At 43.9% G+C, this 22,927-nt stretch overlaps 2 protein-coding genes across 2 annotated transcripts in view; both read right to left on the minus strand.

Moving 5' to 3' along the window:
• Positions 1-206: 206 nt before the first annotated feature.
• On the minus strand, positions 207-15,158 carry LOC135532577 (NACHT, LRR and PYD domains-containing protein 3-like). The gene is made up of 9 exons (XM_064960057.1): positions 15,072-15,158; positions 7,309-7,766; positions 3,716-3,882; positions 1,813-3,613; positions 1,556-1,729; positions 1,246-1,419; positions 804-977; positions 551-724; positions 207-384 (listed from the first exon to the last, which is right to left on the minus strand). Exons 2-9 carry the CDS (start codon positions 7,647-7,649, stop codon positions 207-209), a joined length of 3,183 nt encoding a protein of 1,060 aa, XP_064816129.1. The 5' UTR covers positions 7,650-7,766; positions 15,072-15,158.
• A 1,502-nt stretch (positions 15,159-16,660) lies between these two features.
• LOC135532576 (NACHT, LRR and PYD domains-containing protein 12-like) overlaps positions 16,661-22,927 on the minus strand; it is a 33,308-nt gene continuing 27,041 nt past the window's right edge. The window contains 1 exon segment of the mRNA XM_064960056.1: positions 16,661-17,199. Coding sequence (XP_064816128.1) covers positions 17,196-17,199 — 4 coding nt within the window. The 3' untranslated portion in view covers positions 16,661-17,195.

Here is a 22,927-nt window from a genome sequence, read left to right on the forward strand (position 1 = left end):
TGCATACAGAACGGAGTACAATTCCAACAGGATATCAGAGATGCAGAAGAAGAGTATTCATGTGGTGATGATGTATGCTGTGTTGGAGTGCTCAGCCTGCTGGGTAAACTTCCCCTTAATTCTACCATCATGTCGTCATGTTACTGACCCTACTACACTACATATGACACAACCGCTGCTCACACTATTAGGACATCTACTCTGACTTACTTCAGCTTCATCAGTTTATATGTGGGATCCACCAGAGAGGCTGAAAGCAGTCCCCCTGCAGAGTCTCCTGGGTGATTGTAGCTCAGATCCAGCTCTTTCAGGTGGGAGGGGTTTGATATCAGAGCTGAAGACAGAGCAGCACAGCCCTCCTCTGTGACCAGACAGCCAGACAGCCTACAGAGAGACACAGCAGCTGTCTAGGTTGATGTACTGATGTCAATCATCTTGTAGGACACAAATACATTTGTCCATGACACAAACATTGTGACGAAAAATCAGGTTTATACAGTATTTGCTTTACTAAGCTCAGTACAGACCTGACTGAAACAGCTGTACTTACCCCAGTGTGTGTAGTTTACAGTCTGGATCCTCCAGTCCAGCAGACAGCAGTGTAACTCCTGAGTCCTGCAGGTCATTGTCTCTCAGCTCCAGTTGTTTCAGTTGTGAGTTGGGTGAACTCAGTCCTGAGGCCAGATCTGAACAGCAACCCTCTGTCAGACCACACTGACCAAGACTAGAGGGCAGAAGAGCACATGATTAACACATGTTTAAAACATCCACATAGTAACTCATACTGAAGACAGTTAACTCACACTAGTGTCTGTATGTTGCAGAGTGGACTGGTTAGTCCAACACAGAGCAGCTCCACTCCTCTGTCTCCCAGGTCATTGTAGCTGAGGTCCAGTTCTCTCAGGGGGCAGTTTGGTGTCTGCAGAGCTGAGGCCAGAGTCTCACAGGATTCATATGTGAGTTTACAGTCTACCAGTCTGGAGAGAGGAGATATGTCGATACACTGTTAAATATGCAAAGCTTTAAGAAAAAGAGATGCATTAAGACAATAACAGAAGGAAATGATTAACCAATGTTAAATACATACTAACTCAGTCAAGATATTTAACTTTAGTGTCATATATTTATCACATTTGATGAATGTTTCTGCATATTTAAGAAGATGTTCAAATAATGTTAAAAACATAATTACTACAAATATATAAACACTATAAAGACAGTGGATACTGAAGATATGTAACTCACACTAGTGTCTGTATGTTGCAGAGGGGACTGGTTAGTCCAACACAGAGCAGCTCCACTCCTCTGTCTCCCAGGTTATTGTAGCTGAGGTCCAGTTCTCTCAGGGGGGAGTTTGGTGTCTGCAGAGCTGAGGCCAGAGTCTCACAGGATTTATATGTGAGGTAACAGTCAGCCAGTCTGGAGAGAGGAGATATGTCGATACACTGTTAAATAAGCAAAGCTTTAAGAAATTGAGATGCATTAATACAATAACAGAAGGACATGATTAACCAATGTTAAATACATACTAACTCAGTCGAGATATGTAACTCACACTAGTGTCTGTATGTTGCAGAGTGGACTGGTTAGTCCAACACAGAGCAGCTCCACTCCTCTGTCTCCCAGGTCATTGTAGCTGAGGTCCAGTTCTCTCAGGGGAGAGTTTGGTGTCTGCAGAGCTGAGGCCAGAGTCTCACAGGATTTATATGTGAGTTTACAGTGATCCAGTCTGGAGAGAGGAGATGATCTGTTAGATATACAAATCCTTCATTATAATGACACTGTAAACATCAACTCAATAACAGAACTTACAGTGCTCTCTTGCAGGTTTTCACTACAGGCAGCAACCTCTGATAACCTTCCTCTGATGTTTTGTACGTCTTCAGGTCAAACTCCTCCAGCACCTCCTCTGACATCAGTAACAGGTAGGCCAGGGCTGAACATTGGTCAGGTTTTAGTCTTGTTTCTGAAAGAGTTCCTGAATGCAGGGAGGTCTGCATGTCTTCAACTAGAGAGTTGGAACCAAGTTCATTCAGACAGTGGAACAAGTTGATGATCCTTTCTGGCGAGGATTCCTCCTTGATCTTGTATGAAAGGTACCTGACTGTTCTCTTAACTGCTTCCTCATTGGTCTGTGTTGTACTTCCTGTCTGTGTCAGAAGGCCTCGTAACAGATTCTGATTGGACTCCAGTGAGAGACCCAGAAGGAAGCGGAGGAACAGGTCCAGGTGTCCATTCTCACTCTTCAAGGCCTGGTCCACTGCTGTCCTGTGTAAGTCAGACAACTGGATTGACTCCTTCTCTTCATCATCACTAGTGGGGGAGAAAACATTTTCCTTCTTGCCCAGACATGATTCTAAAGCATGCACTGCTGCTAGAAACTCCTGAATGCTCAGATGCACAAAGCTGTAGACCTTATCTTGGTACAGTGCCGATTCTTCTTTAAAGATCTCTGTACACAATGCTGAGTACTCTGATGCCTCTGTGACATCAAGGCCACACTCTCTCAGGTCCTCCTCATAGAAGATCAGGTTGCCCTTCTGCAGCTGTTGGAAAGCCAGCTTGGCCAGTTTCAGGATCATCTCTTTGTCTGACTGAGACAGTTCCTTTGGGTTTGTCTCTGTGGCTTTGTTGTACTTCTTGTTCTTCGCAATGATTTGGATGAGTATGAAGTGTGAGTACATCTGGGTCAGAGTTTTGGGGACTTCATCCTTCTCTGCCTCTTTCAGCATCATCTCAAGGACAGTGGCTGATATCCAACAGAAGACTGGTATGTGGCACATGATGTGGAGGCTCCTTGATGTCTTCATGTGTTTGATGATTTCATTGGCCAGATTCTGATCTGTGATTTTCTTTCTGAAGTACTCCTTCTTCTGTGGATCATTGAACCCTCGTACCTCAGTCACCTGGTCAACACACTCAGGAGGGATCTGATTGGCTGCTGCAGGTCGTGAAGTTATCCAGAGTACAGCAGAGGGAAGCAAATTCCCCTTGATGAGGTTTGTGAGCAGCACGTCCACTGAGGTTGGCTTCGTGACATCACAGCACTTCTCATTGTTTTTGAAGTCTAGAGGAAGTCGACACTCATCCAGACCATCAAAAATGAAAACAGTTTTGGTTTCACCATCTTCAATGCTGTCAATCTCTTTCAGCTCTGAGAAGTAGTGGGAAAGAAGTTGCATCAGACTGTATTGGTCCTTTTTCAGGTTCAGATCACGGAAAGGAAGAGGAAACATGAAATTAACGTCCTGATTTGCTTTCCCCTCTGCCCAGTCAAGGATGACCTTCTGCACAGAGACTGTTTTTCCAACACCAGCGATTCCTTTGGTCAGCACAGTTCTGATAGGTTTGTCTTGTCCAGGTAAAGGCTTGAAGATGTTGTTGCATTTGATTGGTGTCTCTTGTGTGGTTCGTTTCTTGGATGCCATCTCTATCTGTCTAACCTCATGTTCATTATTGAGCCCTCCACTTCCACCCTCTGTGATGTAGAGCTCTGTGTAGATGTCTTTGAACAGACTTTGGTTTCCATGGTGTCCAATTCCTTCAGATATGTGTTGATACTTGTGTTTCAGTTTAGCCTTGATGTCTTGTTGGACTGTCAGCAGAGTTTGACCTGTATGAAAACAATGAGAGTTGGGACTCATAGGTTTGTTTGTATGTTTTAAAAAAGGCCTTTGTACCATTCTTTGTAATATTATATGAAACACAGTCTTACTTCTTCTGTCCAGAAGGTTGTGTGTGATCTTTAATACATCCTCACTGTCCAAACTCTCCACTTCCTTATTGTCATCTGGCAATGGTTCCTGGCTGAAAGCAGGTGGCTGATCACTCCTCATTGATAGCAGGCTGGTTGTAGGTGACTCTGCTCTGGGCTTCTGGACACTGAACAAAACAGGGAGGCAGATCACCTCACATCAATATCACATTAATACCTCATCTACTTCATTTTAACATTTACATTTACATTTAAGTCATTTAGCAGACGCTCTTATCCAGAGCGACTTACAAATTGGTGAATTCACCTTCTGACATCCAGTGGAACAGCCACTTTACAATAGTGCATCTAAATCATTAAGGGGGGTGAGAAGGATTACTTATCCTATCCTAGGTATTCCTTGAAGAGGTGGGGTTTCAGGTGTCTCCGGAAGGTGGTGATTGGCTCCGCTGTCCTGGCGTCGTGAGGGAGTTTGTTCCACCATTGGGGGCCAGAGCAGCGAACAGTTTTGACTGGGCTGAGCGGGAACTGTACTTCCTCAGTGGTAGGGAGGCGAGCAGGCCAGAGGTGGATGAACGCAGTGCCCTTGTTTGGGTGTAGGGCCTGATCAGAGCCTGGAGGTACTGCGGTGCCGTTCCCCTCACAGCTCCGTAGGCAAGCACCATGGTCTTGTAGCGGATGCGAGCTTCAACTGGAAGCCAGTGGAGAGAGCGGAGGAGTGGGGTGACGTGAGAGAACTTGGGAAGGTTGAACACCAGACGGGCTGCGGCGTTCTGGATGAGTTGTAGGGGTTTAATGGCACAGGCAGGGAGCCCAGCCAACAGCGAGTTGCAGTAATCCAGACGGGAGATGACAAGTGCCTGGATTAGGACCTGCGCCGCTTCCTGTGTGAGGCAGGGTCGTACTCTGCGGATGTTGTAGAGCATGATCCTACAGGAACGGGCCACCGCCATGATGTTGGTTGAGAACGACAGGGTGTTGTCCAGGATCACGCCAAGGTTCTTAGCGCTCTGGGAGGAGGACACAATGGAGTTGTCAACCGTGATGGCGAGATCATGGAACGGGCAGTCCTTCCCCGGGAGGAAGAGCAGCTCCGTCTTGCCGAGGTTCAGCTTGAGGTGGTGATCCGTCATCCACACTGATATGTCTGCCAGACATGCAGAGATGCGATTCGCCACCTGGTCATCAGAAGGGGGAAAGGAGAAGATTAATTGTGTGTCGTCTGCATAGCAATGATAGGAGAGACCATGTGAGGTTATGACAGAGCCAAGTGACTTGGTGTATAGCGAGAATAGGAGAGGGCCTAGAACAGAGCCCTGGGGGACACCAGTGGTGAGAGCGCGTGGCGAGGAGACAGATTCTCGCCATGCCACCTGGTAGGAGCGACCTGTCAGGTAGGACGCAATCCAAGCGTGGGCCGCGCCGGAGATGCCCAACTCGGAGAGGGTGGAGAGGAGGATCTGATGGTTCACAGTATCGAAGGCAGCCGATAGGTCTAGAAGGATGAGAGCAGAGGAGAGAGAGTTAGCTTTAGCAGTGCGGAGCGCCTCCGTGATACAGAGAAGAGCAGTCTCAGTTGAATGACTAGTCTTGAAACCTGACTGATTTGGATCAAGAAGGTCATTCTGAGAGAGATAGCGGGAGAGCTGGCCAAGGACGGCACGTTCAAGAGTTTTGGAGAGAAAAGAAAGAAGGGATACTGGTCTGTAGTTGTTGACATCGGAGGGATCGAGTGTAGGTTTTTTCAGAAGGGGTGCAACTCTCGCTCTCTTGAAGACGGAAGGGACTTAGCCAGCGGTCAGGGATGAGTTGATGAGCGAGGTGAGGTAAGGGAGAAGGTCTTCGGAAATGGTCTGGAGAAGAGAGGAGGGGATAGGGTAAAGCGGGCAGGTTGTTGGGCGGCCGGCCGTCACAAGAAGCGAGATTTCATCTGGAGAGAGAGGGGAGAAAGAGGTCAGAGCACAGGGTAGGGCAGTGTGAGCAGAACCAGAGGTGTCGTTTGACTTAGCAAACGAGGATCGGATGTCGTCGACCTTCTTTTCAAAATGGTTGACGAAGTCATCTGCAGAGAGGGAGGAGGGGGGGGAGGAGGATTCTTGAGGGAGGAGAAGGTGGCAAAGAGCTTCCTAGGGTTAGAGGCATATGCTTGGAATTTAGAGTGGTAGAAAGTGGCTTTAGCAGCAGAGACAGAGGAGGAAAATGTAGAGAGGAGGGAGTGAAAGGATGCCAGGTCCGCAGGGAGGCGAGTTTTCCTCCATTTCCGCTCGGCTGCCCGGAGCTCTGTTCTGTGAGCTCGCAATGAGTCGTCGAGCCACGGAGCGGGAGGGAAGGACCGAGCCGGCCTGGAGGATAGGGGACATAGAGAGTCAAAGGATGCAGAAATGGAAGAGAGGAGGGTTGAGGAGGCAGAATCAGGAGATAGGTTGGAGAAGGTATGAGCAGAGGGAAGAGATAATAGGATGGAAGAGGAGAGAGTAGCGGGGGAGAGAGAGCGAAGGTTGGGACGGCGAGATACCATCCGAGTAGGGGCAGTGTGGGAAGTGTTGGATGAGAGCGAGAGGGAAAAGGATACAAGGTAGTGGTCGGAGACTTGGAGGGGAGTTGCAATGAGGTTAATGGAAGAACAGCATCTAGTAAAGATGAGGTCGAGCGTATTGCCTGCCTTGTGAGTAGGGGGGGAAGGTGAGAGGGTGAGGTCAAAAGAGGAGAGGAGTGGAAAGAAGGAGGCAGAGAGGAATGAGTCAAAGGTAGACGTGGGGAGGTTAAAGTCGCCCAGGACTGTGAGAGGTGAGCCGTCCTCAGGAAAGGAGCTTATCAAGGCATCAAGCTCATTGATGAAATCTCAGAGGGAACCTGGAGGGCGATAAATGATAAGGATGTTAAGCTTGAAAGGGCTGGTAACTGTGACAGCATGGAATTCAAAGGAGGCGATAGACAGATGGGTAAGGGGAGAAAGAGAGAATGACCACTTGGGAGAGATGAGGATCTCGGTGCCACCACCCCGCTGACCAGAAGCTCTCGGGGTGTGCGAGAACACGTGGGCGGACGAAGAGAGAGCAGTAGGAGTAGCAGTGTTATCTGTGGTGATCCATGTTTCCGTCAGTGCCAAGAAGTCGAGGGACTGGAGGGAGGCATAGGCTGAGATGAACTCTGCCTTGTTGGCCGCAGATCGGCAGTTCCAGAGGCTACCGGAGACCTGGAACTCCACGTGGGTCGTGCGCGCTGGGACCACCAGATTAGGGTGGCCGCGGCCACGCGGTGTGGAGCGTTTGTATGGTCTGTGCAGAGAGGAGAGAACAGGGATAGATAGACACATAGTTGACAGGCTACAGAAGAGGCTACGATAATGCAAAGGAGATTGGAATGACAAGTGGACTACACGTCTCGAATGTTCAGAAAGTTAAGCTTAACAACTGTATAGTGGAACTTATAGAAGTCCTGATGTTTCTTTTAAAGCTACAGTCTGCAATTGGTAAATCCATGTTTGGTATTTTAAATTAATTATGTAGATCTACATTCCATGTCATTTGGGATCACTTTTCATTAGTTAAATTTTTTTAATTGCAATGTATATTTTGCAATTCATCTCTTACCTCTTTGAACTGGTGTCGAGAGTCATTTTAGAGGCAGTGGTCTCCTCCTCTGTCTCCCCAGAGAGACTTGTTTTAGAAGCAGTGGTCCCCTCCTCTGTCTCCCCAGAGAGACTCATTTTAGAGGCAGTGGTCCCCTCCTCTCTCTCCCCAGAGAGACTCATTTTAGATGCAGTGGTCCCCTCCTCTGTCTCCCCAGAGAGACTCATTTTAGAGGCAGTGGTCCCCCCCTCTGTCTCCCCTGAGAGACTCATTTTAGAGGCAGTGGTCCCCCCCTCTGTCTCCCCAGAGAGACTCATTTTAGAGGCAGTGGTCCCCCCCTCTGTCTCCCCAGAGAGACTCATTTTAGAGGCAGTGGTCTACTCCTCTCTCTCCCCAGAGAGACTCATTTTAGAGGCAGTGGTCTCCTCCTCTCTCTCCCCAGAGAGACTCGTTTTTGATGTAAGTCACAGCTCACTCAGCTACAATAAGAAATAACAGAACAGTCAATATGTCTGAACATTGAATAACCATTAACAATGACAACACTTTTATTGTCAGAGGTCAGAGTTCAGATACTTCTTGTTGCATTTAAACATACACAGTCCAATATTATTAATTTGGTTTGGATCCCCACTAGCTGACTCAGTAACAACAGCTTGTCTACCTGGTTAGATCCCCTGACTCCATAACAACAGCTAGTTTTCCTGGTTGGATCCCCTGACTCCATAACAACAGCTAGTCTCCCTGGTTGGATCCCCTGACTCCATAACAACAGCTAGTCTACCTGGTTAGATCCCCACTCGCTGACTCCAGAACAACAGCTAGTCTACCTGGTTAGATCCCCTGACTCCATAACATACCTTAAGGGAACATTTTGACATTTGCTGTACGGTTAGTGAGAAAGTCCATATTGCAAATGTACGGTCCCTTACTAGACGTCCGAAAACGTTTGTAAAATTCGCGGACGGCGTCGGGCCGAGCGGCAGGGCCGGACCTACCGGGAAGTCATCAAATGAACTTTGTCGGATATTCGGTTTCCGTTTGATAAAATAATCAAATTTTGGTCATTTTTCCGCTGTCCCGGAAAATCCCACAAGAGGGCATAAGCAATCATATTGCAATTGGACAAAACATCACGAATCACGACGGGGCCTTATCTCGAAAACGGAAAATATTTCGAGCCGACACTTGGTGAGCGTAGGTTTGGCGTAATGGGCAGTTGGCCCCGAACAAGATGGCGTCTAGGCCTCAATGGTTTTTGAGTTATGGCCATTTCTCTGGGATTAAAGGTCCAAAATGAAAATAGAGAAATTATTTTTCCACTTCAAGTCAAGGAGCCTCCGGTGTCAATAAAGAAAGAACCAGCCATTTATCTATCGTCATTTAAGAGAAATCGTACAATGACAGATTGGTGATGTTCAAAGATAGTTTTTTTTAACAGTTAAGGATCCAGTTGCAGAGTGTTCATACAAATCTTTTTAAAGTGTGCTGCGGAGCTCTGCGAGATTTCTGTGATTTTCTATGATTTTCTGAAATAACACACACTCACTAAACCCTCCGTAAATACCTCAGTTCTTAACGTAAAGACTTAAAACTCAGGATTCTGTAAAGGCATACCCCAATCAGGATATGAGTTTATTTATAGCTTCCTGTGCCAACCAGAAGTGCCTTTAATTGGGTCACACTGTCTGTTTTGAAGGGTTAAAAAAGTCACATCTTTCCAAAACTTCATATGTGTGACTAGGTAACCCTCCTAAACTGTAAATCAGTCATTTCTCCCAGCAGATGTCAAAGATAAGCTCTCACACACACACACAGCAAGGATGGAGTGAACAAGTGTGGTGCCTCAAGACACAGAGAGCAGGCAATAGCATAAACATAATATCTAGGCCGTGCCGAGTTCAACGAGATATCCCGCTTGACCGTAGCTCGCTCGGTCTGAGCGCAGCGACCATGAGAAAAGTAGGCCCAAAATGAAGCCTGCCCCACAATGTCATTTGCTTTTGGGTGACAGCGGCGGAACCGTTGGGTTTAGAAGGACAATTCAACCACAGGAATGTTCCTAAGGTCCTCCCGATCTATGCAAGCCTAACCTTGACTGTGTGGCATTAACCTTTCACAGTTAAAAGAAGGTGTTTACATCAAAAAGTTTGCATTGACTTCTCTCCCCATAGGAATACATTGGCTTCACCTCGAAATTTAACCTGAGGCCTATGTGGGTTATGAATGCCTTATGAACCTGTCTTCTATGACATTCCATCAGACCACTATGAGGTCTACCTGTGTCGATTCTATGCTTCAACCCTGTGTAAATCAGTCAGTTCTTAACGTAAAGACTTAAAACTCAGGATTCTGTAAAAGCATACCCCAATGAGGATGTGTGTTGACTTATAGCTTCCTGTGCCATAATTGGTGTCTCAGGGGCTGTTTCGAGGGGTTAAAAAAGTCAGATCTTTCCAAAACTTCATATATGTGATTAGGCAACCCCATGAACTGTAAATCAGTCATTCTTCCCATAAAATTTCAAAGGAAAACTAAATCACACACACACACAGCTTGGAAGGAGGGACCCATTGGGGTGCGTAGATACATACACTGCCTGCATTAGTTAACCTTGTTGGACCTTTTAAAGAACCGTCAGACCTAGAGTTCCGAAACTTTAGAATCCTGTTCTCGACCTCAGGTCGATAGTGCGTGGTGAGTTAGGTGGCTCTAGAAGGTTCTCGGACCGAGAAACAGCCTCGTACGTTTGCAATGACTTCAATTCATTTTTGCATCACGAAAATGACGACATTTAGAAATGTCCCAGAGTCACAAGACTAGGTGCATTGCGACCGTCTCGGCCCATAGAGACAAAACCCAACGTTTCTGTCCGATAGCTCATTCAAGGACCCCGTAGCAAGTCATGGAAAAAAGTGGATTTTCAGCACCATTTAGAGTTTTGCTCGGACACCAAATGACCTATCGAGCCAAAACTTGGGATTCGGGGTCGCCTCAGCTAGGCCTACACATAATATCAGAAATGGACCCGCAGCTAGAACGTAACTACGTGTTTTATGTTTTTTTTATGGTTTAAACTGAAGGCCTTGTGAATTTTGGGCCAGCTCTGAAGTATGTGATAGTTGGCTACTAAACGAGCTGGAAAAAGTGGGTTTGGTGTCAGTTTGTATCAGTTTGATGTCAGAATGATATCTAATTGACTGATGGACGGTGACTTGCTGGTGACTCTTGTCCATTTGCAATATGTTTAAACAGTGAGGTACCATCACCATAGTGACATTCTGAAATCAACCCTAACGAGGGATGGAGAGGTACCAGAATCACTGCCCAGCCATCCCGAGTTCATCGGGCCAGTCAATTTTGCATTCCTGCACGATTTTTATAGCATGACAAATTCGTGATGGTAAATGCCCATTGAACCATATTGCAAAAGTGAGAAAACATCACCAAATGGACATAATGAAATTAACAGAACGAGCGATGGAAAGGAGCAACTATCACTGCCAGGCCATCCTGTGTACATCAGGCCAGTCAATTTTGCATTTCTGCATGATTTTTGAGCATGCCAAATTCATGATGGTAAATTCCCATTGAAACATATTGCAAATGCACATGCACTTGCAATATGATTCAACAGTGAAAAAACATCACCAAATGGACATGATGAAATCAACAGAACGAGTGATGGAAAGGAACAACAATCACTGCCCGGCCATCCCGAGTTCATCAGGCCAGTCAATTTCTTATGACATTTGGCCCCCACAAAACATATGCCTTATGCACAAGTAAAAAATAAATAATATTTTTCTACTTTTGACTTTTGACTTCCTATGAAATCATACTTTACACGAATCAACGCCAGAATGGGTGGTATTGGACACCGTGTACATGGTTTGTCCAATGCCAATGTTTTCCCATTCATTTTTTCCCATTCATTTTTGTCCATTTCAGGGGGGTATTCTCTTACAACAGCTCGTCTACCTGGCTAGATCCCCTGACTCCATAACAACAGCTCGTGTGCCTGGTTGGATCCCCATTAGCTGACTCCATAACACCTGGGGTCCAAACACAACTAACTAAAAGACATTACAGTTTACAATGAAAGACGGTAGTCAACATTATAAACATTTACCAAGTAGACATTACAGACTGTTAAAACAGCTGACAGGTATTTCTTCCTAACCCTTCGGCCTCATCAAGCAGCGCTTCAGAAAGATCAGAGTGAAAACTTTGTCTGAGATTGCTGGTGTTGTGAAGAACAGCACAGTGACAGGGGTCATCATCCCACAGCTGGTTGGACTGGAGGATGGTACGGTGCTGGTGGAAAGTTATGGCTGGCAACAACACCTGACTCCGGTCTTCAGGCCACTGCCACAGATCAAGAAGTACCAGCACTTCAGGTGAATATCATTTTCATTGCATTGTATGAGGTTATTCTTCATTTCTAAACTCAGGAGGTGAATTGATGTTATGCAAGGTGGTAATGTCTTCTCAATTGGTGTAGTTATTTCCTGTTTTACAGCATTGATGCTCTGAAGCCTGGTGTTGTTGTCACCAAGGAGCGTTGGGACTCAGTCGGGACCAGGTTTCAGCTGCTGCACAACGCTGACATCCTTCCTCCCATAGATGGTCTGCCTGTACAAGCACCACCTGGACTGGACACAGCTCGACAAACTGATATTTTTGAGAAGATCAGGGAGTTGTGCTACGAAGAAGCTATGGACAACACATGCCCTGCACCAAAAGTCAAGGGCAGGACAGAAACAGGCTCTCTGAATATAGATTCCCTTGTTCATGCGTGGTTCAGACAGCCCAGTTCATCATTGGGGGAGAGTTCACAGTCATCAGCACTGTCTGCAGTGCTTCTAGTCACATGACTCTCTCCTAACACACACCATACGTTGTTGCTACTTTAAAAAAATATCCTGCTGCTCAGCCACTTTACCTATACTGATTGTATACATGTAACTACCTCATCTATCACCAGTATCACTGATATGCTTATTGATATTGTTCTTCTACATACTATATAACTACCTCATCTATCACCAGTATCACTGATATGCTTATTGATATTGTTCTTCTACATACTATATAACTACCTCATCTATCACCAGTATCACTGATATGGTTATTGATATTGTTCTTCTACATACTATATAACTACCTCATCTATCACCAGTATCACTGATATGCTTATTGATATTGTTCTTCTACATACTATATAACTACCTCATCTATCACCAGTATCACTGATATGGTTATTGATATTGTTCTTCTACATACTATATAACTACCTCATCTATCACCAGTATCACTGATATGGTTATTGATATTGTTCTTCTACATACTATGTAACTACCTCATCTATCACCAGTATCACTGATATGCTTATTGATATTGTTCTTCTACATACTATATAACTACCTCATCTATCACCAGTATCACTGATATGCTTATTGATATTGTTCTTCTACATACTATATAACTACCTCATCTATCACCAGTATCACTGATATGCTTATTGATATTGTTCTTCTACATACTATATAACTACCTCATCTATCACCAGTATCACTGATATGGTTATTGATATTGTTCTTCTACATACTATATAACTACCTCATCTATCACCAGTATCACTGATATGGTTATTGATATTGTTCTTCTACATACTATATAACTACCTCATCTATCACCAGTATCACTGATATGGTTATTGATATTGTTCTTCTACATACTATATAACTACCTCATCTATCACCAGTATCACTGATATGCTTATTGATATTGTTCTTCTACATACTATATAACTACCTCATCTATCACCAGTATCACTGATATGCTTATTGATATTGTTCTTCTACATACTATATAACTACCTCATCTATCACCAGTATCACTGATATGCTTATTGATATTGTTCTTCTACATACTATATAACTACCTCATCTATCACCAGTATCACTGATATGCTTATTGATATTGTTCTTCTACATACTATATAACTACCTCATCTATCACCAGTATCACTGATATGCTTATTGATATTGTTCTTCTACATACTATATAACTACCTCATCTATCACCAGTATCACTGATATGGTTATTGATATTGTTCTTTGTCAGGGTAGGTTCCTTGTTCCTTGTCAATCATTGGCTTACTGGTGAAATCAGCAATCAGACAATAACTTCTTTAAGTAAATCAATCAAACCTTTACTAATGCAACTGCAGACAGAATTTGACAATGGAAACATAGCATGTATGTTTCTGCAACCATACCAAAGGGCTGGTTATCTATATAGACTATATACCCATGATCACTCCCTAGTGGAATGATCACCTACGTCAATGTATGTGTGTTTCCATAAGCTGAGGTTACCTTATAAAGTAACCTGGTACAGTAGCTTCTGTGAATTTATTAGCATTGTCCGCTGTCACAGAAGATCAACATGTCAAAACCAGACAGTGGTTACTTCTCTTTATCTAGTTTCAGTCTGACTCAGACCCAGCCTACAAGCACACTCTCACAACAGCCAGAGCTTAACCACAAAGACTAATATAGATGCTTGTGCAACGTATAGTGGCAGCGTTTTAGACACATAGCAACAGTATCTATTCAAAGGCCTGCAGCAAAACATATGAATCTTAAGGTCCCCTTAATCAATAATTAATTAAGATTAATCCAACATCTTCTACATACTGTATCACTGGTATGGGTATTGATATGGTTCTTGTACATACTGTATATTATGTAGTTCTTTCTCTACATTGACACTTGTTATTTATATCATTTATTTTGACACTATATATTTCTGATATTGCTACTATGTCAGTAACCATTTGTCTGTACAGTTTCTGCCTTCTGTAGAGACCCATCCACGTTGCTAGATGTGGCTGGAGGGTATAGCATTTCTATCACATGACCCATCCACGTTGCTAGATGTGGCTGGGGGGTATAGCATTTCTATCACATGACCCATCCACGTTGCTAGATGTGGCTGGGGGGTATAGCATTTCTATCACATGACCCATCAGTTTAGTGTCTCGATTAGCATCATCTAAAATGTATAAAATATTTATATCTGGACACTTTCTGTTGATCTGGAATTGTTCCTTATTGTAGGCTACTACTTTTAGTCTCAATCTTTACTACACTACTCACTGTTTATCACATGATCTCACATGTGAATCCTTAAACAGATGGGTGGAGCTAAGGCTTAAGAGGGTGTGAACAATGCTGAATGGGTGGTGTCAAAGGAGAGCTCTCCAATAGGTGCACCTAAACATCAGGGGCCATTTTCTCAATGATGGGGTTTCAACTCTCAAAGCAGAATTACTTTCCCATTGTTCCTCAAATGCAGAGTATGATACACCATTTTGTATCTCTATTTCTGATTTGATCAAATGAAGAAAAATAACACATTTCAAATGCTGCTACATAAGACCGAATCAATCGGTCACATTTAGTTTCAATGCCCATTACCGCACCTGTTTTTTTACCGGATTGACTATTTTTTTCTCCAAAGAAACTAGTTTACGTGACACACGTCTTCCTCCGGGAAGTGAAAGAGCGCAAAGATTATAGCGCAAAGACAATAATCACGATCATGTGAAGTCAATCACACATACCCTACCTACCTCAAAGCCCTGTAGACTATAATATAGCATTGATTCGTATTGACTAGGCTGATCAATATGAATCAGCATCAATGTAAGGAAACCTAAAATTATAATTATTGAAAGTTGAAATCAGTATTTAACACGTTTGTGATTGTCTTACCCCATAAATCACCTCTCTCTGCGATGGCCTAACTTCCCCAAAACACTTTTCTACAAAAAAACAATTACGCTACATACCTTAGAAACATTTTCTCCTACCGACAGTGTCCAGTTTTTCCTTGGCTTCCTTATAAATGTACTTCATGTTTCAACACAATGGGCGGGTTCAACAGTTATTGGTTTATCCGAAGACACACAAAGCACACGCGCAGACAGACATGAAGACAGACACACAGACGCACACGCACTCTCCTTCCCGCTCACTTTAACCCATACATATGCACAGTTTCTAGTGGTTGAAGTATTGCATTTCAAGAAGGCCAGTAGATTAGTATTTAGTGTAAATGTGGGATATGATGGACACGCTTATTCATAACAATAAAAACATAATAATAATAATAAAAACATGATGCAATCATTTACAGTTAGTGAGAAGAGAGAACACCCATTCCGTTTATCTTTGCATTTAAAATAACTAAAAATAGACATCTATTCCCGAGGCTATTATTTATTTAGTTTCCATGATAATTGCATAATAAATTCCTCACCTTTTCTGTGATGTTTTCATTCTCACGGGGTATCATATTATGGCCTACAACGAGGTCACCATTTGTTCCATCTCTCGTTTAATTGGACCCACTTCCCAGCAGTAAATAGATCAACTACGGTATTTCAAGCAGCCTATTTTGCTCTATGCCAGTGGTCACCAACCGGTCAATCGCGATTGCCTCGTCGATCTCCAAGGCATTTCTAGATGATCGCCAAACATTTCTGTAAAAAAACGATTAAGTCTTGTGTTTCTATTTTTATTATTAGTCTCGGCTGTTGGGCTGTTGGTGGTCGGTGCAGACAATTCAGCTGCTGCCCTGCGCGGCGGGTAGGCAAACTGTTGCCATTTCATCTGTCTGAATGTACAAACTGTTTCCATTTCATGTGTCTGAATGTACAAACTGTGAGTCTGTGTGTGTCTGTCTGTCTGTCTTCAGTGTTCGTTGTCTCTTCCACCATCGTCTTCCTGCCGACCTGTCCAGATTGTTAACTGACCCAAACCACAAATCCATGGACACACCAACACCACTATGGAAATATACAACAATTCTCTGCAGGGCCTGACAAGTTCTGTCAGGTTGGATGAGGACTGTTGCTGCGCAGCTATTTTCAGGTCACGTCAGAGATGGTTGATATGGATCAAGTCCTGGCTGGTTGGGTAACTGAGAATGTGTCTGTGGAAACTGGCTCTGAGAATGGTTGTGTTGATATTCAGTCTCTCTCATGAACCTCTAACAGGAAACCTGCTGATAGACTGAGGTGGTTGTGTTGATATTCAGTCTCTGACTGAATAGGACTGACTGACCCTCCTGCTAGAAGAGCCACACTTCCAGGAGGCTGCAGAAGGAGAGAGGCTGTGTGGTTGTTCCTTCAGTAAGTTTATTGTTATTATAGTGGTCATGTTTGATTGACATTGTTACGAATCCCTTTTGGCCCGACAGTCTAGGGGGATGGTAATGAGACCCGTAACATAACTCATGCAAATTATTATTGTGACAAAGGAAAAGTGTGAACGAAATAACCACGACAACAGAAATCTACCGTCAAACTCTAGGTTTATTTATAAACACACGGTAATGGGGGGAGCAGGAAAAGGGGCTGAGCTGGACCCAAGGAAAGAAACAATAAGTATTCAAAAACACCCCTAAGCTAGACTAGCCTACTTTAACAACAGCTAACTAACTAACCAAAAATACAGTGGGTGGGCCGCCCAGTTCTAACTAGTGTATTTAACAAAGTTCACCTACGGGTAGTGTATGCCCATGGGCGACTTGTCTTGGTTTCCCCCTTTTCCCACCAGCAATCAAACACAAACACCATAACCAAAAACAATACTCACAGGTGATGACAAAGTGCTATGAGGTGCTTAAACAAAAGAGAGGTTAAGACACAAAGCGAGAGTGAAACACAGAGACCTACAGACATGACATTTACAGAGAGATTGAGCTGAGCTCTAGAACAAACAAATGATGGGGTTTTTAAACCATGGGGAAGGAACTGTGATAGGTCAGGAAATAGGAGGAGGTGTGTCTTCTGATTGATGATTGATTGTTGACTGATTGGGGAGTGATGATTTTCACCTGAGAGGGGAGAAGGAGAGAAAAGAAACACACACACAGGATAACTGTATCCGTAACAGACATTTTCTGTACATTGTTGTGACCATGATTTAAAGCAGCAGACAGCAAGAACATGTTAAACCATCCTGCCAGTCTACTCTGCCTGGTCTCCCCACCTCCAGGGGTTGACTACAACTGTTGATCTGAAGCTGTGAACAAAGACAGGGGTCCAGCTCCCCAAGGTTGATCATCCTGGAACATGAATCATTTCCTTTTCTCAACACCATCTCAAATCAAATCAAATTTTATTTGTCACATACACACGGTTAGCAGATGTTAGTGCGAGTGTAGCGAAATGCTTGTGCTTCTAGTTCCGACAATGCAGTAATAACCAACAAGTAAACTAGCTAACAATTCCAAAACTACTACCTCATACACACAAGTGTAAGGGGATAAAGAATATGTACATAAAGATATATGAATGAATGATGGTACAGAGCAGCATAGGCAAGATACAGTAGATGGTATTGAGTGCAGTATATACATATGAGATGAGTATGTCAACAAAGTGGCATAGTTAAAGTGGCTAGTGATACATGTATTACATAAGGATGCAGTAGATGATATAGAGTACAGTATATACGTATACATATGAGATGAATAATGTAGGGTATGTAAACATTTTATTAGGTAGCATTGTTTAAAGTGGCTAGTGAAATATTTTACATCATTTCCCATCAATTCCCATTGTTAAAGTGGCTGGAGTTGAGTCAGTGTGTTGGCAGCAGCCACTCAATGTTAGTGGTGGCTGTTTAACAGTCTGATGGCCTTGAGATAGAAGCTGTTTTTCAGTCTCTCGGTCCCAGCTTTGATGCACCTGTACTGACCTCGCCTTGTGGATGATAGCGGGGTGAACAGGCAGTGGCTCGGGTGGTTGTTGTCCTTGATGATCTTTATGGCCTTCCTGTGACATCGGGTGGTGTAGGTGTCCTGGAGGGCAGGTAGTTTGCCCCCGGTGATGCGTTGTGCAGACCTCACTACCCTCTGGAGAGCCTCACGGTTGTGGGCGGAGCAGTTGCCGTACCAGGCGGTGATACAGCCCGACAGGATGCTCTCGATTGTGCATCTGTAGAAGTTTGTGAGTGCTTTTGGTGACAAGCGGAATTTCTTCATCCTCCTGAGGTTGAAGACGCGCTGCTGCGCCTTCTTCATGATGCTGTCTGTGTGGGTGGACCAATTCAGTTTGTCTGTGATGTGTACGCCGAGGAACTTAAAACTTACTACCCTCTCCACTACTGTTCCATCGATGTGGATAGGGGGGTGTTCCCTCTGCTGTTTCCTGAAGTCCACAATCATCTCCTTAGTTTTGTTGACGTTGAGTGTGAGGTTATTTTCCTGACACCACACTCCGAGGGCCCTCACCTCCTCCCTGTAGGCCGTCTCGTCGTTGTTGGTAATCAAGCCTGCCACTGTTGTGTCGTCCGCAAACTTGATGATTGAGTTGGAGGCGTGCGTGGCCACGCAGTCGTGGGTGAACAGGGAGTACAGGAGAGGGCTCAGAACGCACCCTTGTGGGGCCCCAGTGTTGAGGATCAGCGGGGTGGAGATGTTGTTGCCTACCCTCACCACCTGGGGGCGGCTCGTCAGGAAGTCCAGTACCCAGTTGCACAGGGCGGGGTTGAGACCCAGGGTCTCGAGCTTGATGACGAGCTTGGAGGGCACTGTGGTGTTAAATGCCGATCTGTAGTCGATGAACAGCATTCCTCTTGTCCAGATGGGTTAGGGCAGTGTGCAGTGTGGTTGAGATTGCATCGTCTGTGGACCTATTTGGGCGGTAAGCAAATTGGAGTTGGTCTAGGGTGTCAGGTAGGGTGGAGGTGATATGGTCCTGGACTAGTCTTTCAAAGCACTTCATGATGACGGAAGTGAGTTCCGGGGCAGTAGTCGTTTAGTTACCTTAGCTTTCTTGGGAACAGGAACAATGGTGGCCCTCTTGAAGCATGTGGGAACAACAGACTGGGATTGTGATTGATTGAATATGTCCGTAAACACACCAGACCCTGCCACATACCTCTTGTGTCTGAGCCGTTGAATTGAGATTCTACTTTGTCTCTATACTGACGCTTAGCTTGTTTGATAGCCTTGCGGAGGGAATAGCTGCACTGTTTGTATTCGGTCATGTTTCCAGTCACCTTGCCCTGATTAAAAGCAGTGTTTTGTGCTTTCAGTTCCACGCGAATGCTGCCATCAATCCACGGTTTCTTTTTTGGGAATGTTTTAATCGTTGCTATGGGAACGACATCTTCAACGCACGTTCTAATGAACTCGCACACCGAATCAGCGTATTCGTCAATGTTGTTGTCTGACGCAATACGAAGCATATCCCAGTCCACGTAATGGAAGCAGTCTTGGAGTGTGGAATCAGATTGGTCGGACCAGCGTTGAACAGACCTCGGCGCGGGAGCTTCTTGATTTAGTTTCTGTCTGTAGGCAGGGATCAACAAAATGGAGTCGTGGTCAGCTTTTCCGAAAGGAAAATGGTGAGTTGACGCTGCTCTTATGTTCAGTAGTTCTTCTCAACTGTATGTAATGAAACCTAAGATGACCTGGGGTACCAATGTAAGAAATAAGACGTTAAACTTCTTGATACTACCCATCCCGTATCCGGGATCGTGAATACAGCCTCAGGCTCATTACCATAACGCAACATTAACGATTTCTGAAAATCGCAAATGAAATTAAACTAATATGCCTGCTCTCAAGCTTAGCCTTTTCTTAACAACACTGTCATCTCAGATTTTCAAAATATGCTTTTGAACCATAGCAAATCAAGCATTTGTGTAAGAGTATTGCTAGCTAGCTTAGCATTTAGCGTAGCATTTAGCCCGCAACATTTTCACAAAAACCAGAAACCAAATAAATAAAATCATTTACCTTTGAAGAACTTCGGATGTTTTCAATGAGGAGACTCTCAGTTACATAGCAAATGTTCAGTTTTTCCTGAAAGAATCTTTGTGTAGGAGAAATCGCTCCGTTTTGTACATCACATTTGGCTACCGAAACGAACCGAAAATTCAGTCACCAAAACGTCAAACTTTTTCCAAATTAACTCCATAATATCAACCGAAACATGGCAAACGTTGTTTAGAATCAATCCTCAAGGTGTTTTTTCACATATCTCTTCATTGATATGCCGTTCGTGGAAGCCTGCTTTCGTCTCAGAATCCCATGGAAAAATACCAGCAGCTGAAAATGACGCAACAATTTCGACGGAGGACACCGGGCGGACACCTGGCAAAAGTAGTCTCTTATGGTCAATCTTCCAATGATATGCCTACAAATACGTCACAATGCTGCAGACACCTTGGGGAAACGATAGATAGGGCAGGCTCATTCCTGTCGCATTCACAGCCATATAAGGAGACAACGAAAAACAGAGCCTCAAAAATCCAGCTCATTTCCTGGTTGCAGTTTCATCTTGGTTCTGCCTGTAGCTCCTGTTCTGGGGCACTCACAGACAATATCTTTGCAGTTCTGGAAATCTCAGAGTGTTTTCTTTCCAAAGCTATCAATTATATGCATAGTCGAGCATCTTTTTGTGACAAAATATTGTGCTTAAAACGGGCACGTCTTTTTATCCAAAAATGAAATAGCGCCCCCATAGATTTAACAGGTTAAAAACCAAAAAACTGCATAGTTTCCTAGGAATGCAAAGCGAGGCGGCCATCTCTGTCGGCGCAGGTACTGTCGATGATGTCACGTGCCTTCTCTGTCCTCTCAGCTATCACCTTCACTGACTCCATTTCCTCACTTCCTTCAGACAGAGTGAGTTGTAGTCCCATAAAGAATCTAAGGAAGGTCTTTGGTCAAGATGTCAACATGGTGGTGTGTATCTTTGACTAGCCTGACTATCAGCTTCACCATCTGTATAGGACAAGAGATCATTCCATGTCAATCAGGAGCTCTCCCTGGTCAGGCCCAACTCAATGTACCATAGGGCACATGTCAATCAGGAGCTCTCCCTGGTCAGAACCAACAGTTTATATATGGTGATACACATACAAGTTATATTTGCATGATTTAGCATAATTAATTAATCATTACTGTTTTGTTCAATTCATGTGACTGACCAATACTGGTTCATAACATTTGACAGACCAACACCTCACCAGTCTTCTTCTCTCTAAGCTGAGACCTTGAAACTGAGATATCTCGTTCTCAAAACATCATCTGGGCTTACTGCCAAATTATAGCTACTGATAGTGAGGATTTGTACAGTCAACCACTTGACGAACACACACATTGGTTTATAAAACAGCACATGAATAAAACACAAACAGTGGTTTATAAAACAGCACATGAAGGGCACTTTCTGGCATTTTCTGTATGATTGATGAGAAACTCCATATTGCAAATGTACGGTCCCTTACTAGACGTCCACGAATGTTTCTAAAATTTGCAGACGGTGGCGGGCCGTGCACCGGGCCAGATCTTCCCGAGAAGTCATCGAACGATGTCTCTCGGACATTCAGTTTCCGTTTTATACAATTTTCAAATTTTGGTTATTTTTCTGCTGTCCCGGTAAATACCACCAGATGGCAAATGTAATCATATTGCAAATGTACAAAACATCACCAATCACTTCATGGCCATTTCTCCAAAAACGGAAAAGACTTTGAAGATGAAACTTGGTGAGCATAGGCTTGGTTACAGATCCGGTTGCGGCATGTTTACACGAATCCGTTAACTTCTCATGACTCTCAAACCCGCATGCGGGAGCGTAACAATAGCCTCAAACTAATTAGCATAACGCAGCGGACATAAATCTTCCTAGAAAATCTTCCTATTCATGAAAATCACAAATGAAATATATTGAGACACAGCTTAACCTTTTGTTAATCGCACTGTCATCTCAGATTTTCAAACTATGCTTTACAGACAACGCTAGACAAGCATTTGTGTAAGTTTATCATGGCATAATGCTATGGCTACGCTCTGCTACCAGCAGGCAACATTTTCACGAAAATAAGAAAAGCAATCAAATTAAATCATTGACCTTTGAAGAACTTTGGATGTTTTTACTCAGGAGACTCCCAGTTAGATAGCAAATGTTTCTTTTTTTCAAAAATATTATTTTTGTAGGCGAAATTGCTCCGTTTGTTCTTCTCGTTTGGCTGAGAAATCGACTGGAAAATGCAGTCACTACAACGCCAAACTTTGTTTCCAAATTAGCTCCATAATATCGACAAAAACATGGCAAATGTTGTTTAGAATCAATCCTCAAGGTGTTTTTCACAATACATCCGTCGGGACAATTGGTTTCTCATAAGAAGCGATTGGAAAAATGGCTACTTGTGTACTTTACGCAAGATTTTCTGCGGGAGACATCATGTGACCACTTGCTAAATGTGGTCCCTTACGGCTATTCTTCAACATAAATGCGTAAAAAGACGTCACAATACTGTAGACACCTAGGGGAATACATAGACAACGTAAGCTCATTCGTAGCTCATTCACAGCGATATAAGGAGTCATTGGAATGAGGCGGTTTCAAAAAATGAGGCACTTCCTGATTGGATTTGTATCTGGGTTTCGCCTGTAACATCAGTTCTGTTGCACTTACAGACAATATCTTTGCAGTTTTTGAAATGTCAGAGTGAACGTTCCTGAGGTCCTCTCGATCTGTGCAAGCCTAACGTTGACAATTTGGCATTAACCCTTAACAGTGAAAAGAAGGGGTTTACATCAA

Source organism: Oncorhynchus masou, unplaced genomic scaffold (assembly GCF_036934945.1).
Source record: "Oncorhynchus masou masou isolate Uvic2021 unplaced genomic scaffold, UVic_Omas_1.1 unplaced_scaffold_1915, whole genome shotgun sequence".
In the NCBI taxonomy this organism is placed as follows: domain Eukaryota; kingdom Metazoa; phylum Chordata; class Actinopteri; order Salmoniformes; family Salmonidae; genus Oncorhynchus; species Oncorhynchus masou.